Source organism: Ovis aries, chromosome 2 (assembly GCF_016772045.2).
Source record: "Ovis aries strain OAR_USU_Benz2616 breed Rambouillet chromosome 2, ARS-UI_Ramb_v3.0, whole genome shotgun sequence".
NCBI classification, from domain to species: domain Eukaryota; kingdom Metazoa; phylum Chordata; class Mammalia; order Artiodactyla; family Bovidae; genus Ovis; species Ovis aries.
The window spans coordinates 133789472-133807559 of NC_056055.1; the positions used below are offsets into that span (position 1 = coordinate 133789472).

General features: G+C 34.6%; 1 protein-coding gene across 9 annotated transcripts in view; it reads right to left on the reverse strand.

Annotated features, from left to right (window-relative positions):
• Positions 1 to 1045: 1045 nt before the first annotated feature.
• The window catches only part of MTX2 (metaxin 2), a 77536-nt gene continuing 60493 nt past the window's right edge, over positions 1046 to 18088 (reverse strand). For 8 of the 9 annotated variants that reach the window (XM_042243691.2, XM_004004561.5, XM_042243686.2 and 5 more), the window contains 7 exons: positions 16516 to 16588; positions 13700 to 13776; positions 11973 to 12065; positions 11449 to 11487; positions 10953 to 11078; positions 9855 to 9931; positions 1046 to 1507 (listed from right to left, as the gene is read on the reverse strand). In XM_042243691.2, the coding sequence (XP_042099625.1) occupies positions 1333 to 1507; positions 9855 to 9931; positions 10953 to 11078; positions 11449 to 11487; positions 11973 to 12065; positions 13700 to 13776; positions 16516 to 16576 (648 nt within the window). In that variant the 5' untranslated portion in view covers positions 16577 to 16588 and the 3' untranslated portion in view covers positions 1046 to 1332. Of the gene's footprint in view, positions 8012 to 9854; positions 9932 to 10952; positions 11079 to 11448; positions 11488 to 11972; positions 12066 to 13699; positions 13777 to 16515; positions 16589 to 18088 lie in introns of all 9 variants that reach the window. The other variant, XM_042243685.2, reaches the window with a different exon arrangement.

Consider the following 18088-nt stretch of genomic DNA (forward strand, 5'->3'; position numbering starts at 1 on the left):
TCAAAAGGAAGAACCCAATGTTTATGTGGGACTTGGGTTAAGGAGAACCTAAAAAGTATAAATTCCTTAAAAAGTATAAATCTATCATCTTAAAAAAACTATAGTGTTCTTTAAAAAAGCCAAACAGATGCCAAGACCGCCTGGGTTTGAATTCCAATTCTACCACTTACTAACTCCATGACTTTATTATTCTTTTTGTGTCTCTATTTCCTCTTGTGTGAACTGGGAATAATAACCTTCATGGTTTTTGTAAGGATTAAATGAGTTAATATGTCTGGTACATAAATAAACATAAAAGTACTACTATTCTAGACTATTTTAAGAAATTATTTTTACATCTGATTCTTATAGCATCCCTGGTTTTCCATAAAATATTCAAAAAACTGAAAGACAGCATATAATCCTAGTGTCTAGGTATAAATAAATACTTCTGTGAAAACTATCCTCAGAAAATAAAAGTGTAAACAGTGTTAGTCTCTCAGTGTGTCCAATTCTTTCCAACCAGATGGACTGTAGCCACCAGGCCCCTCTGTTCATGGAATTCTCCAGACAAGAATACTTCAGTGGGTTGCCACTTCCCACTGCAGGGGATCTTCCCGACCCAGAGATCAAATCTGGGTCTCCTGCATTGCAGGCAGACTCTTTACCATCTAAGCCTACAGGGAAGCCTCAACTTCCCCACAAAAGGAATAAAACAGCAATATTCTATTCCAAAAGAAATTTTAAAAAAGTTAAGTTCTTAAAACTATCTTTTTATCAAATGTAAATTATAGCTGCTCTGATGAAATGTTTTTAAGTTCAATAAAGTTGAGATAAGAAAAATGCTCTTAAATCTGTTCCAGGTTTTAAATGCTTTGTAATTATTTGCATTTTCTAAGTACACTGTTAAGAACGTATTTCCCATGACCAGGTTCATTATGTATCTAGTAATCTTGGGAGTATGGAACACAAATTACTGCCTTAGAGAAAACACTGCCGATTACACGTATAAAGCTCAAAGAGCAGCTTTCAGAAAGATGGAAAGTATTAATAAATACACCAGCCATTTAGTTGTTTGAACTTTATTTTTATATGCATACATGTGCCAAAAAAAAAAAATTTTCAAAGATATGGGGTACAACATACCAAATGAAATCATTTAAAATTATTTTAACGTATACACAAGTAACAGTATAAAGTACATGTATATGATACATTATATAATTTGTTCTGAGGTTTTGAAAAGCAGTATTTTGAGCTTTGAATTCTGATACTATTATCTATTACATCATTCAAGTAACACATATTTCAAAAGTTTAAATTTTTTAATAATAACGAAATTAACACATAATTCTAAGACAATCTGATAGATGAGCTGCCTTTGCCAAAATAGTGTTGTTCAATTCTTCTGCAGAAAGCAAGGAGGTTGCTGTAGTTTTTCACCTTCTCAGAAAGTTCATCATTGGTCATTTGCGTAGTAAGAATGGTATACAGATGGCCAAATACCAGTGCATCTAGTTCAGTAGGCCTAAGACAAAAGCAGAAACGAGAGCAACATGAACAGCATTTAACTTACAAGGTAGACTATACACAATTAAAAAAAGAAAAACACTTTATTATTCTATTTAAAAGGAAAAACTAACTTAAGACATAAATCCTACCCCAATCTGATAGAATTTATTCTATTTTACTGGAGTTTCTGTTAAAAAATATGAAAACTTTTGAGCCATGATTTGCTAGTTATGTGACTTGCTTTCTTAAATAGTGTGTGTGTGTGTGTGTGTTAGTCGCTCAGTTGTGTCCAACTCTGCGATCCCATGGACTGTAGCCCACCAGACTCCTCTGTCCATGAAATTCTCCAGGCAAGAACACTGCAGTGGGTTGCCATTCCCTTCTCCAGGAGATCTTCCCAACCCAGTGATTGAACCCAGGTCTCCCATATTGTGGGAAGATTCTTTACCGTCTGAGCCACCAGGGAAGCCCAAAGTCACTCAGTCGTGTTCAACTCTTTACAACTTCATAGATTACACAATCCATGGAAATCTCTAGGCCAGAATACTGCAGTGGGTAGCCTTTTCCTTCTCCAGGGGATCTTCCCAACCGAGGGATCAAATCCAGGTCTCCCACACTGCAGGGGGTTCTTTACCAGCTGAGCCACAAGGGAAACCCAAGAATAATGGAGTGGGTAGCCTATCCCTTCTCCAGTGGATCTTCCTGACCCAGGAATCAAACTGGGGTCTCCCGTATTACAGGCAGATTCTTTACCAACTGAGCTATCAGGGAAGCCCTTCTTAAATAGTAGTATCATTTAAATGTGTTAAAATAATATTAGTGTAAATAATCACGTTCATTTTATTAAGTTATTCACTAAATATACAACAGGTCTCCAATGAGCCAGTAACTGTGCCAGATGCTAAAGATATAAAAGCAAGAAAGCAAGTTTACTTACCCTTTTTAAAGTAAACTTAGCTTTCTGAAGGATATACAAGAATGGCTTCAAGAAAAATTTTTCTAGAGTTTTTATTTTCCCCTTTAATTAAATATCACTAACAAAAAGATGAAATTTATCTACCTTGCTACCAATGGTCTATATATGGGATATCATGAATTTACATTATATTAAAATAATTACAATAGACCTGTGAACAACACTGGCTGGAACTGTTAAGGTCCACTTATATGCCAAGTTTTTTTTCAATAAACAGATACTACATTACTACACAATCCATGGTTGATTGAATCTGTTTGTGGATGTGGAGCCACAGACACAAAGGTCTGACTCTAAAGTTATACATGTATTTTCAACTGTAGCTGAGGGTCAGCACCCTGAACCCTCTCATTATACTGCATTAGCACAATACTTGGCTTCCCTGGTGGCTCAGATGGTAAAGAATCCGCCTGCAATGGGGAAGACATGGGTACAATCCCTGGATCAGGAAGATTTCCTGGAGGAGGGCATGGCAACCCACTCCAGTATTCTTGCCTGGAGAATCCCCATGGACAGAGGAGCCTGGAGGGCTACAGTCCATGGGGTTGCACAGAGTCGAACACAACTGAGTGACTAAGCACAGCACAATATTACTAAAAGGAGAAAATACATCATTATATGCCATCAGTAATTATTGCTGTCAATCCTACAGTGGTAGTCCTAAATTACAGAGAAAACATCTTAATCCACCTGAAATGTAAAAATATGTTGCAGTAACCTGGTTTGGCAAAATAGACCTTTTCAGTTCAGTTCAGTCGCTCAGTCATGTCCGACTCTTTGAGACCCAATGGACTGCAGCACACTGGCCCTCCCTGTCCATCACCAACTCCTAGAGTTTACTCAAATTCATGTCCATTGAGTTGGTGATCCCAACTCTGCCGTCACCTTCTATCTTTTCGATCTTTCCCAGCATTAGGGTCGTTTCAAATGAGTCAATTCTTCACATCAGGTGGCCAACGTATTGGAGTTTCAACTTCAGCATCAGTCTTCCCAGTCAATATTCAGGACTGATCTCCTTTAGGATGGATTAGTTGGATCTCCTTGCTGTCCAAGGGACTCTCAAGAGTCTTCTCCAACACCACAGCTCAAAAGCATCAATTCTTCAGTGCTCAGCTTTCTTTCTAGTCCAACTCTCACATCCATACATGACCACAGGAAAAACCATAGCCTTGACTAGACGGACCTTTGCTGGCAAAGTAACATCTCTGCTTTTTAATATGCTGTCTAGGTTGGTCATAACTTTTCTTCCAAGGAGCAAGCATCTTTTAATTTCATGGCTGCAGTCACCATCTGTAGTGATTTTGGAGTCCAAAAAAATAAAGTCTGTCACTGTCTCCACTGTTTCCCCATCTATTTCCCATGAAGTGATGGGACCGGATGCCATGATCTTCGTTTTCTGAATGTTGAGTTTTAAGCCAACTTCCTCACTCTCCTCTTTCACTTTCATCAAGAGGCTCTTTAGTTCTTCTTCGCTTTCTGCCATAAGGGTTATGTCATCTGCATATCTGAGGTTATTGATATTTCTCCTGGCAATGGGGTTCTGTCAAATCCTAATTCTGCCACTAACTTACTAGCTATGCAGTCTTGATCGCCACTCATGAATGACCTCTTGTGGTTGCATGGCCTTATATGTCTTCATGTCACTAATTCCTAAGTATTTATCTCCAGCCTGAGTCTCTCCCCTGAAGTCCAGAATAATACGTTCAAATATCTCCACATGAATGTTCAATAAGGATCTCAAATCAGCTTGTCTCCTCATCTTCTCAAAACAAAAGTCTATATGCACCTATATGCACCACCTGTTCAAGCCAAAAATGTGAGTTCCGCTTGAGTCTTCTCTTATCCTCTCACATCTATTAGAAAGCCGGGTGAGACACAACCACCAAAATGTCCTGAATACCAGCACTTACCTGTTATTACCTCCTCATCTGAGCCACCATCATCTCACCAAGACCGCTGTACTGCCTTCCTACTGTATCTCCCTGCTTCTACTTAACTGCTCTGCTACTTTTTAAAAAATATCACCAGCTCACACCACGCCAAGCATAAAACATTCCAGTGAATTTCCATTCTACTTACACTAACATGCAAACTCCTTACCCAAAGCATACAAGTCTCAGATGATCTGGCTCTGGCTTACCTCTTCAGCCGTACCTCCTACCATTTTCAACACACAACCATAGATGGCCTTGCTTCTTCCACCTGAACATAAACTAGCCAATCTTAGGGCCTTGACCCAACTATTCCTGCTACCTGGAACACTCTTCTCTTGATTTCACATTGCTGGCTCCTCCTTGTCTTTCAGAATACAGCTTAAACGTCACATCTGAAAGTCTCCCCTGACCATGCCAACTAAAGTGGGCATATAGTTACTTACTGTGATGTGATCCTATTTTAATTCTCTATATGGCACTTAAAACTTTCTCATATTTATTTTTAATCGTCTGTCTCCTTCCACCAGGTCACTGTCTACTTGTTTCCTGTTATGTCCCCATTATCTAGAACAACCCTGGCCCAAAGTAAGTTCTCAACAAGTATGTGTTTAAATGAATCAATAAAAAGGTGAAGTACTTTTCATACCACATTATAACTATTTACTTAATGTTTCCCTCTTATACTCTAAGTTCTTTAAAGGTAACAAAGCATATATCTTTATACCCCCAGTTCTTAGCAAGGAATCTAAGGAACTGAATGGTTATATGTTGAATCAATAATGCAACAAAAAAGAAAGCATCCTAAGCTGTATAGGATATTTAATTTTTCAACAGTAGTTATTCACATTCTTCCAAAGCCTTCCCTCTTTTGACACATTCATGAACTATTAATCAAAGTCAAATGTGCAATTTATGGTCATGTTTAAGAAGCTAGTCAACAGGATAGTTTAAAAAAAAAAATCACAAGTGTCCTGGGACTTAATAGCACTATGATCCTAGCATCACAGATTAAGAATTAATAACAAATGAACACCTGGAAAAAACCAAAGATGCAGAAGGTAGATAAACGTAGAGCTGAGGCACTCTATGAGAAGTAATACGAACATCAATCCTTCCAGATCCCTAAACATATTTCTTAAAACGTGTATCTTATCAATTTAGGATTTATTTTTCTAATCTTTACTTAGGATTAACCACCCTCTGTTTCTTGTACTAGAGCCTAAAAGAGGTAAATATATTCTGTGATGCAACTTCTAGTAGCAGGGCATCTTTTATCAATAAATGAAGGCTCTGAATGAGCTTGGGTATGAAGGCATGTTCAAACCAGAGTTGTGTAGTAGTACCCCTGAAGTGGTCAAAATGTTGTCTGCTGCAAATGTAATCTATATAACTCAAAAGGTGCTGAATTATATACAGGTAACAAGCATATAAAAATTGATCTGATGTTTCCTAAAGACAGCAACTTCATGACCAATTACTTTTAGAACATCTAACAAGAAGTAGGATACACTATACTAAATCAAAACACACAGATGACTTCCAATGCATATTTTCTGCAATCCTTCCGCAACTGCTTACATTAGCTGACTCTGACATATAAGTTATCAATTCCCACAATACTCTTTTTAAAAAGTACACTGTGTATGTGCTGTTACTCTTCTCTATTGTTTCTATTTCTCTCTCCTTTTATGACTGTATAATTGAAATATTGATATTGTTAAAAGATAGAATACACTGTGGTAGTGGGACACAACTATATACCACTGTTATAACTCACAAAACTGTATACACATAAAAGCGCCAATTTTACTTTTTGTAAATTATACCACAAACTTGACTTTTTTAAAAAAAGCAATATACTCAGAAAAATGTTTGCAACTCCTATAAGAGACCCAGTATTTCTATTGAATCATGTAATCAAGCCAAAATTTCATGTACCTCCAGCTTTAATTACCTTTTCTATATAATATGGAGAGAAAACCACCCTTCTGCCCACTAAGTAGTTTGTGGATTATAATTTGGATATAAATAGCAACTCCCCTCCTAAGATCTTTAACATCTTTCATAATGTTGCCTTCTCATCTTGCATTATCATTCTTTCTACTTTTCTGTTGGTTATCCATTATTCTTTTTTTCCAGTTTTATTGAAAAATAATTAACATACATCGCTGTATAAGTTTAAAGTTTACAGCATAATAGCTTGACTTACATATATTATAAAATTGCTATCAATAGGTTCAGCTAACATCCATCAGTTACCTACTAGTCTTTCATTTGCATATAAAAACAGTACCATAAAACATGAATGTTTTCCTAACCTTTCCCATTAAAAATTTTTGCACTCATCCTTTTCATCTTCTTCAATTGTTATGGTTCCACATTTCTTTCTTTCTGATACCTTTCATGGCCTAGTTTCAAAAACATTAATTTTGTCTGAGTGTTCTTTAATTTTTCTTTCCAAAAACATTAATTTTGTCTAAGTATTCCCTTATTTTTCTTTCCTGTTATACTATTAATTTGTCATTTCTTCATACTAACAGAAATAATTTACATATCCTTTCTTTATATCAATCACTGATCTTTAGGACTATCACTCAAATTTGTAAATCAAGCTTCTTGCCATTAACTTCGCTATATTTTGCCTTTGAGTATTTTGCCTGTGGGTATTTTTGAGCAATTTCTCCTTAATTTTCTTAATTGGTGATTTCTTAATTTAAAAAAGCTCAATGAAATCCTACTCCCCCCTGAAATTTTTCTTAAGGTTCCCAAGTATAATTTTTACATTTCCAATCTGTATATGAAGGTATAATTTTCAAATTTTACCATTTACTTAATGGTTAACAGCAGTATTTTTTCTTTTCCAAATCTAACTCTTTTTTAATTTATCATTCAATTTAATCTAGTTTTAACCAACATCTACTGAGCTTCCTCTAACAGATTTTATTTGGAAACACTTAGACCTGCAAGGAGCTCATAAATGCTTTAGAGTAGTATAACTCTTACTATCCTGATTACATTTCTAAGAACTACTTTTTTTCTACTTCTTCCTCTTTATTAAAAAGTAACAGGAAAATATCACTTTAAGAAAACGTTTAGGTTTTTATTTCAAATCCACTCACCAGGTGAAAGGGAACAAATGACTCAGTCTTTGTATAGGTGTCTTAACAAGTATCACATCAGCAAGGTTATGTGTACACAACAGATAGCACAGATTTTGACTTTCATTTTAGAAATATGAATTTCCCTGGTGGCTCAGATGGTAAAGAATCTGCCTGCAATGCAGGAGACCTGGGTTCGATCTCTGGGTTGGTAAGATCCCCTGGAGGAGGGCAAGGCAACCCATTCCAGTTTTCTTGCCTAGGGAATCGCCATGGACAAAGGGGCCTGCCGGGCTACAGTCCATGGGGTCCAAAGAGTCGGACACACCAACACTATGCATCATGAAGGATAAAAAGGCCAACAATCATTAGTATCTACTTTGTATTATTTCTCGTTTGTTTTCAAGTTCACTTTCCTTTTTCCTTTCCACCACTGAGCTTCTTTGTCTCCTTTTCCCAACTACTATTCTTGCTGCAGGGCTTCCCTGGTAGGTCCACGGTAAAGAATCCGTCTGCAATGCATGAGACGCAGGTTCAGTCCCTGGGTCAGGAGGATCCCCTGGAGAAGGAAATGGCAACCCAGTCCAGTATTCTTGCCTGGAGAATCCCATGAACCAGAGGAGCCTGATGGGCTACAGTCCATGGGGTCGCAAGAATCAGATACAACCTAGCACTAAACAGCAACAACAAATTCTCGCAAGAGCTCCCTCAACCCTCTTTCTCTTTCTTCTCAGGAGTGACTAAGTTTCTTTCATGAGGCCTCTCAACATGTCTAGTAAGTAAGCTAGAAGAAAAGCTGATTCTAAGTTTAGAGGGTAAGCAGAGGATTCACAGGGAAATAAATTTTAATATTATTAAACAATTGCATAAAATTAAATTAAACCTATTCTATACTTCAAAAACAAAAATGTTTAAGTCTCATATAACATAAAATTATTTCAAAAACCTACATCTTAATACCAGTTAAACAGTTTCTCAGTTACAAACCTTATTTTTACACCTATTCTAAACTTTGAATTTTCAATTACAAGTTTAAAAATAATTACACGCAAGTAACACTCAAAATTCTCCAAGCCAGGATTCAACATTACGTGAACTGTGAACTTCCAGATGTTCAAGCTGGATTAATTAAATATACCCTTTTTGAGCTTTTCCGCTCCTATGAATTCCTGTATCAGAAAGAAAAGGAACTACACAACAGAAACATTCTGATACATTTCTTCTGTATTAGAGACTAAACAACTAGCATCATATAGCAAACATGATATAGCAAACATCACTAAAAGTAAGAACATATAGCTATAGAAGCTTCACCTACCAGGATTTCATGGTTTGAACTCTATGACATTTTCTGCTTCAAAGATCAACAGACTCCAATTTTATTTGAATATCAACTGTATAGCACATACATTAATATAACTTACATATTTCTAAGCTATCATCATTGTCATTTTTGCTACAAATATTAATATCTCTACCAAAAGATGTTTGATATAGCTACAGATGAATGCCTATGAAGATATAATAAATAATAGCAAATAAATCTTTTTAAAAATTATCAATCTAAAAGTCAAGGGATTTTTATTAAAGCTAAAAAAAGATTCGATTCCAAGCAAACCACTGAGGCTAAAATGCTTATTTAAACCCATCTTAAACTAGATCACAGGATAATTGATTCTGATATAGTAAAATAGTAACTTCAAAAAAAAAAAAGGAAAAATTCATTCTTTGCCTACATTAGATATTATTTTCCAAATTACAAAAAATTCTATCTTAATGAAACATGAAATACTTAATTCACATATATACATACATATTTTGAATCTATATCCTTCACAATCATTTCTATGCTTTACAAATATTTTCATTAAATTTTAAAAAGAAAAGTTTCTAATAGTACTTGTCCATCCAACAATATTTTTTACTGTTTAGTTTTATTCACTTTTCTAGTCCTCAGGGAATTAGCCTATACAGACAATGGCTACACTTCATGTTTTAATAGTACTTTGCAAGCTCAGAATTTTAAGATGTCATAGTTCCATATAAAGCATCTTGACGTATTTCTAGTAGAACCTCTATATCATAGTATAATGATGGGTTTACATGTCTGCCTTCGGGAGAAAATTCTTAACGGCTAGCACCAAATTTTAGAAATCTTAGTCTCCCAGAAGCTACTGCTGTGCCTGATACCCAAGAAATTAAATGTTTAATGAATGCAAAAATAAATTTTAATGTAACTATTTTCATAAATACTTCTTGATAAAACAATTCCTCTATGACAAAATGATATTATATACATGATAAAATAACAATATAGAAAAGAAACTAATTCATTAAAATGAATAAAATCCTTACTGTTTATTGAAGAAATATGGTTGTGTTCCCAGTCTTTGAGAAAGAGCTTGACAGCACTGGTCTACATCTTCTAAGACCTAACACAAGCAACAGACCCCAAAGAAAAACATTTAAATTAGCAAGCAATACAATGTGTCTAAAACTTCATTTGTAACATAGCTTATAATAAATTTAGGTAACCTTTTAGGTTTGTAAATCAGACAAGAGACCACAGAGAGAGCATAAGTAATACTTTCTATATAAGAAATACGAAAATTTGAGAACAAATTTCCTTTAAATGCAAGTACATTTAAGTTACTCATAAGGATTATGATCAAGAAAGTTTTTATCTCAATACTCTACTCCCTATAAAAGTTTTCCTGAATCCAAATAATCAAATGATTTCACATATATTTAAAAATCTGCTTCATAAGGATGACACTACTGATCTACCATGAATAAGCAGCATTTGGATTGTTTTCCACTAGCGGAAACATTTTATTTACTCTGCTCCTTTCAATTACCCAATCCTCCTCATGGCCAGTGGTACAAATCAATGGTTGGCTTGCTAGGACTAGGGGTATCCTGCTTAATGATACTCAAACTCATATTTTTATAATTTTTCTACTTCAGTAATGTAAGACCAAAGAAAAGTAGGAATTTTAAGCACTGCATTTAACAGGGTTTTGTTTTTTTTTTAAAGCCCTGATGCTGCAGATCTATATTTACTGGCACAAAAAATGCCCACAATGTATTGCTGAATGGAAAAAATATTAGGTTAGAGAGTGGCGAGTATAATACGATTCCACTTTTTAAAAATGTTATTAAGAGATATCTAGAAGAATGTTCTTCACATAGTTAACAGTGGCAATTTCTAGGTGGCAGGATCCAAGGCAAGTTTTATTCCCTTTTTGAAGTTTTCTGTATTACATAATTTGTCTTACAATAAGCATGTGTGATTTTTATAAAACAGTAAACTACTTCATGTCAGAGAAAGTAAGAACAAATGTTTTGTTAATTTTATTATGTTGGGAATTTTTTTAAAGGACTATGAATTTAAAAATTCTTTTTCTTTATGCATTAAAGTTGAGGGTTTTATCAACTTCAACCTGAACTGACCTGGTCCAGAGTCTTGTTACCCCATCCAATAGCTTTCATCTTACGTTTGACTTCCCACTGTTTCTGATAGGCCAAAATATGATTCAGAGGCCAAGGGTAGGGAGATCCATACCTAGCATGAGTGATCTAAAGCAAAAAGATTATGTTAAAATTGAGATCCTAAAAATAAAGTATTTTCACAAATAGATTTCTAGAGGAAATATATTTTCAGAGAAACAAAAACATAGCATCTCAAAAACATAGCAATCTTAAAATTAAAATTTTAAATGATTCCCTTTATAAATATATAAACTTTTATGCACTTTGCAACCAGTTATATCAAACAACACATAGCTTCCCTAAAATGTATGTGCAAGCAAAATTAAAGTTAAGTGAAAAACTATATCACTAATGGTACAAACCACAATGTTTCATTTATGAGCAGGGACTTATGATTCTGAGCAAAAGTGTTTTTTCATTAAATTTTAATTAAGATAAATGCTGCAGAACCACTCACCTCTCCTACAGTAGCATCATCACACCACTGAAGATACAGCTAGGAAAAAAAAACAGTCACCAAAACTTCAGCATATCAAAGAGAAAATGGATAAAGTAAGTTATTTCTTGCCAGAGTAAGTTTTATAAACCAATATCATTGAAGTCACATATGTGAACATTTTTCCCCCCTTGGCTAATGTTCTACACGGAATTATTAAGCTTAATGATGGTACCTAAAAAAATACTTTTTATTCATAAAATATATCTCTAAATGCCATTAGAGTATTTTACGGATATTATTTAAGAAAACTTCACAAGACCAAAATAAAATGATCACTCCTGTTTACAAAAAGAAAAAACTAGACATGAAAAAACAGGTAACTTATTCAAATATAATGATTAAATAATCTGGGTAACCATACTAGCCCTAGAGTTTACTTGACTGTTTTCCTTTATTTCAGTAACTTTAAAATAAGCCATAAGAAAGATAATCTTTTATGAGAGAAAAAGCTTATTTTCAAGGACTATTATCTTCTGTTATACCTCTGCAGTCAACAGCATATTGTTGACTAATTCCATGTAGGCTTTCATTTCTGCTTTTTGGACTTCATCCAGCCCATCACTAAGAGAATGGCCCTAAAGGGAATTTAAAAAAATTTTAAAGAGCATCATATTAAACATACAAAAACTTTCAGTTATCTTACTACCAAGTAATACAACATCAATGTTTTACTGCAGATGTCCAAAGGATTAGTTTTCAAAATGTCCCTAAAACATAATTATTTTATGTGAAAATTATGAAAAAATAATACTCTGCTATGACTATAAAATATTATAAGAAGTATTTACTCATCATTATAAAAATGTATCATTCAAGAGATAAAATTTATTATTTCACCAAAGAAGAAAACAAGGATGGTCAGTAAACTGTGTTTTTTTAAGACACTAAACCTTAGTAATAAAATAAATTCCAAAAGATTGACATGTGTTACTTATAAAGTGGTCAAAGATTTTTTTGAAGTGTTATTAGTAAAGGATAGGGAAAAAGACACTAATTTTTAAATGCTAATACACTACAGTAATGAGTAGACTTATAAAATAGTATAAACTTTAGTTCAATCTGATGATCTGTTGTAAAATTTTTAAAATGTATACCCTATAACACTGTAATATCACTCTTAGGAATTTATGCTAAGGAGATAGTTTAACAAGTGTACAAAGGTGTACATAAAAGAATATTTATCTTAGCACTCAATAACAGCAAAAAGTTGCCAACAACTTATGTGTCCATCAATAAAGAATTAAGTAAAAAAATTCTAATACAAAAGATGCTTTTGAACTGCGGTGTTGGAGAAGACTCTTGAGAGTTCCTTGGACATCAAGGAGATCCAACCAGTCCATCCTAAAGGAAATCAGTCCTGAATATTCATTGGAAGGACTGATGGTGAAGCTGAAACTCCAATCCTTTGGCCACCTGATGGGAAGAAATGACTCACTGGAAAAGAACCTGAAGCTGGGAAAGATTGAAGGCAGAGAAAAAGGGGACAACAGATGGTGATATGGTTGCATGGCATCACCAACTCAATGGACATGGATTTGAGTAGATTCCGGGAGTTGGTGATGGACACGGAGGCCTGGTGTGCTGTGGTCTACGGGGTTGCAAAGAGTCAGACACGACTGAGGGACTGAACTGAACTGAAGACATAAGAATACTATACAACAATTTAAAAGGATAATACATATCTATAGTCATTAAAATGGAAGAATTTCTAAACATATTGATGATTTTAAAAGGCAGGTTTCAAAATAAGACTAATAGTATTACTTATATTTTTCTACATATGCAAAAAAAATTCTGGATGGATGTCCCCCAAAATGTTAACAGAGGTTGTTCTTTGATAACTATTAAAATCTAAACTGAATAATGGGTAAAGGAGTACATTCAACCTGTAAACATTCTATAACTTCCTTCTCAAAAGTTAACCTGATATTTTACAACAACCTAATAGTTTTCATTTGTGACCAAAATTCTCATAAACATGAATGAGAAAATTATCTCTCATATTGTAAAGATCAAATGGCCTCTTTTGCCATTGATTTACATTATAAAAGGAAAAAAAAAAACTCTTCAGAATATTTCTCCAATAGTTTATATCAGCATTTTATAAAACTAGGTTAAAATCAATGTAAATGCTACGACACACTAAAGATGATGAATGACCTATTTAAGAGTAACTGTGATCAAATCCATTTAATATCTTCTTTATTACCTTGGCTTTAACGAATTGGACTATTGGACCAAGTTCTGATACTACTTGATTTCCTACATGAATAAAAGGTACTTTACCTGTGGAAGGGGAAAAACAATGTGAGAACATGACCAGTAAATTAAAATTTGTGCTGAAAAGGAGATCAGCACAACACTTGGTTGTATCTTATTTATACAGAGTTTTGTAACATTATGACTTTTTAGAATTACAGTTAAGCATGTATATTAAATTCTAATAATTTTCTAACATCAATTGCTAATTTTAAAATAAAAGAAAGAGACAAGATTCATTTTGAGAGCTCTCACTCACATATAATAACGTAACGCTCCCTTTTCAGAGCTAACACTAACAAATCAGTATGCAGCAGTAAATACTAATTATTCGAATTATATGAACAAAGCCTGGACATTGTTTCATGACTGATAGATTTTTAAAACTTTAACTAGGCCTTCCCTTCAGATTACAATAAATCAATCCACATTTAAACAATATTTATAAAGACTTTTTTTTTTACATCTACTACTTTCGTATCTCAGACAACCATTGAGGTCAATTGTTTAGCACATAATGGTACATTAATAAATGTATCTGACTCAAAAATATCAGGAATTAAGTGAATAACAATCTTTGAAAGTATGCTAGCTTATGAATTATAATACAAAGTTTGCTCCCAACACATGTGGGGAAAAAAGAAGAAATAGTATGCTTATAAAAACTGGCTTCTCCACTGTTTATAATAGCCAGGACATGGAAGCAACCTAGATGTCCATTGGCAGACGAATGGATAAGAAAGCTGTGCTACATATACACAACGGAATATTATTCAGCCATTAAAAAGAATGCATTTGAATCAGTTCTAATGAGGTGGATGAAACTGGAGCCTATTATACAGAGTGAAGTAAGTCAAAAAGAAAAACACTAACATAGTACATTAACGCATATATATGGAATTTAGAAAGATGGTAGCAATGACCATATATGCAAGACAGCAAAAGAGACACAGATGTAAAGAACAGACTTTTGGACTCTGTGGGAGAAGGTGAGGGTGGGATGATTTGGGAGAAGAGCACTGAAACATGTATATTATCATATGTGAAACAGATCGCCAGTCCAGGTTCGATGCTTGAGACAGGGTGCTCAGGGCTGGTACGCTGGGATGACCCAGAGGGATGGGATGGGGAGGGAGGTGGGAGGGGGGTTCAGGATGGGGAACACATGTACACCCATGGCTGATTCATGTCAATGTATGGCAAAAACCACCACAATATTGTAAAGTAATTAGCCTCCAATTAAAATAATTAATTTAACTTAGAGAAAAATTGGCGTCTCTAAGTAAATATCACATTAAAAAGTAATATTTTAATTTTATAAATACTAATAACTGGTGAAATTATCAGAGATGACAATCTCCAAACAGTAATAAAGTCTACCTAAAATGCTAGAGGATGAAACTCTGTCAGACCTAGTTCAAACAGAGTTCGCACTAACAGCAGGCTTCTTCATGGTCCTTTTCAATAGATTCACTCCTCTCCGGCTCAGACAGACTGAGGGTCATGGATGAGGTGCACTGCACCAACAAAAGCTTCATCTGCATCCATAGGATAACAGTACAAAGGAAACGCAGGCCTTTTGGAATACAACTCAGCAAATGAATTTAGAAGACATTTCCATTTACCAATATAAAAACACTGAATTCTGCATTCTTTTTTTCTACTGCTTTATAAATCTTGCAAAAGAGAAGAAAAAAATCTAATCTGCACAAGCATTAGATCACATTCTTTTTTTAACTTGGGATAAAATCTTTGCAACTACTATACTGCTAGAAATAGTGCAGGTCCTCTGAGATAATATGATTACAGAATGAAAACTACCTGTGAATGAATGTGCAGACTGAAGAGTATTTTGGGGTGGCACATTTTGAGAGCAAAGTGTATTTCTCATTTCCGATATCCAGTTTGGAGTTCTTGGAACAAAGAGCTTATATATACCTCATCTTACTGCACTTTGCTTTATTGTGCTTTGCAAATATTGAGCATTGTTACAAACTGAAGGTTTGCGGCAACCCTGCATTGACTAAGTATATTGGTGCCATTTTTCCAACAGCATTTGCTTACTTTATGTCTCTGTATCATATTTTAGTAATTTTCACAATAATTCATTTTTACAATAACATTTTTATTATTATTCTGTTATAAAACCTTGAAGGATGAAGAGTTGCTGCTTATAGATGAGCAAAGAAAGTGGTTTCTTGAAATGGAATGTACTCTTAGTGAAGATGTTGTTTAGACTGTTGAAATGACAATAAAGGAGTGAGAATATTACATAAAGTTAGTTTATAAAAGAACACCAGGATTTGAGAAGACTGACTCCAGTTCTGAAAGAAGCTCTACTGTGGGGTAAAATGCTATCAAATAGCACTACATGCTACAGAGAAATCATTTGTGAAAGGAAGAGTCAATCAATGAGGCAAACTTCAGTGTTATCTTACTTTAAGATACACTTTAAGACAGCCACCCCAGCCTTCAGCAACCACCACCCTGATCAGTTAGCAGCCATCAACATGGAGGAAAGATCCTCCACCAGCAAAAAGGTTTTGACTCATGGAAGGCTCAGATAATGGTTAGCATTTTTTTCAGCAATAAAGTATTTCTAATTGAAATATGTATATTGTTTCTCTTAGCCACAATGCTATTATATGATTAACAGACTACAGTATAATGTAGGCATTTTTTAAAAATCTAGGTACAAACTGGACTATCACTGCAATTCTATCAATGCAGAGTATTAACAGAGGAGGGGAAAAAAAAAACACTTACCAGATGGAGACATATATTCTGCATTTGCCCTGCAGACCACTTTGATAGGCAGATTACACATTTGCAAAAAGGCCTGTCAATCAAAAGAAATCTATAGTAAGTCTAATGAAAGTATATGCATATTAGAACACAACATTTTATTTCTTTTCTAAACTTAAGTAAAGCTCAGGAAAAGGAAAAGAATAAATCAATTTAAAGTGAAAGATTTGTACTCTAAAACAAAAATAAAATGTCATTTCAATACTAACAGATCAATACATATGACTCAGACTCAAGTAAATGTATGAAGCTTAAAGCATTTATATACTTAAATGTAAGTTATCCACATTTTACTGCATTAGTTAAGTCAGCAATACTGTGTATTTCTTTAATTTTCTACAACAGATGACTGAAAGTCCAAACTTTGTATGTTATCACTTAATTCCACTACTCTCTTAGGATTCTTATCTTCGTCTTAGGTGGAAACTCTCAAACTGTTTTTTTTTTTTTTTACTACTTCAAAGTTCTCTCCAACAATACTCAACATCCTAACATGCAGCTTTTATGCTCACTAATTCACTTTTTAAAGACAGAGAATTGTTTATTTTTACTTTGTTTATAGCAACAAAAAATGTATAAGGGACTTTATTTTCTTGGGCTCCAAAATCACTGTGGAGAGTGACTGCCGCCATGAATGTAAAAAGTGCTTGCTCCTTGGAAGAAAAGTTATGACAAACCCAGACAGTGTATTAAAAAGCAGAGACATCACTTCGCAGACAAAGGTCCACAAAGCCAAAGCTATGGTTTTTCCAGTAGTCATGTACGGATGTGAGAGCTGGATCATAAAGAAGGCTGAGCGTCAAAGAATTGATGCCTTTGAACTGTGGTTCTGGAGAAGACTCTTGAGAGTCCCTTGGACTGCAAGGAGATCAAACCAGTCAATCCTAAGGGCAATCAAGCCTGAATACTCATTGCAAGGACTGATGCTGAAACTGACATCGACTCAGTGGACGTGAGTCTGAGCAAACTCCAGGAGACAGTGAAGGACAGGGAAGCCTGGCATGCTGCAGTCCATGGGATTGCAAGGAGCAGGAGATATGACCGAGCAACTGAACAACAAAACTAGCCACAAAACTTTATAAGCAACTTAACTGTCTAACAATAGGGAACGGGTAAATCATTTATGGTAAACACAAACCACATAATGCTATACAATTTTTTAAATCACTAATTATATTTTCACACAATGCTGCGTGAAGTAACAACTTTATTTCCAAAGCTTCCTTACAACTGGGTGTGACCAGTGTCTAAATTCTGGCTCATGGGACTTAAAGTTTGGGCAAGTGAAGTGAAGTGTCTTTAAAAAGAAGAGATATGACCGCTCCTCTTTTTCCTTCATGCTGACTAGAATGTGAAAGGGCTGATTATATAGCTACAGTAGCCAAACTGAATCATAGCAGAAGCTGAGTGTTGAAGGTGGTAGAGCAACAATTAGAGCAAAGAAGCTTAAGTCTTTGAAAATCATGCAGTCACCAAACCTGGATTAGTTGTATTAAAAAAGAGAGAGAGAAAGAGAAAGAAAGAATCCTCTTTT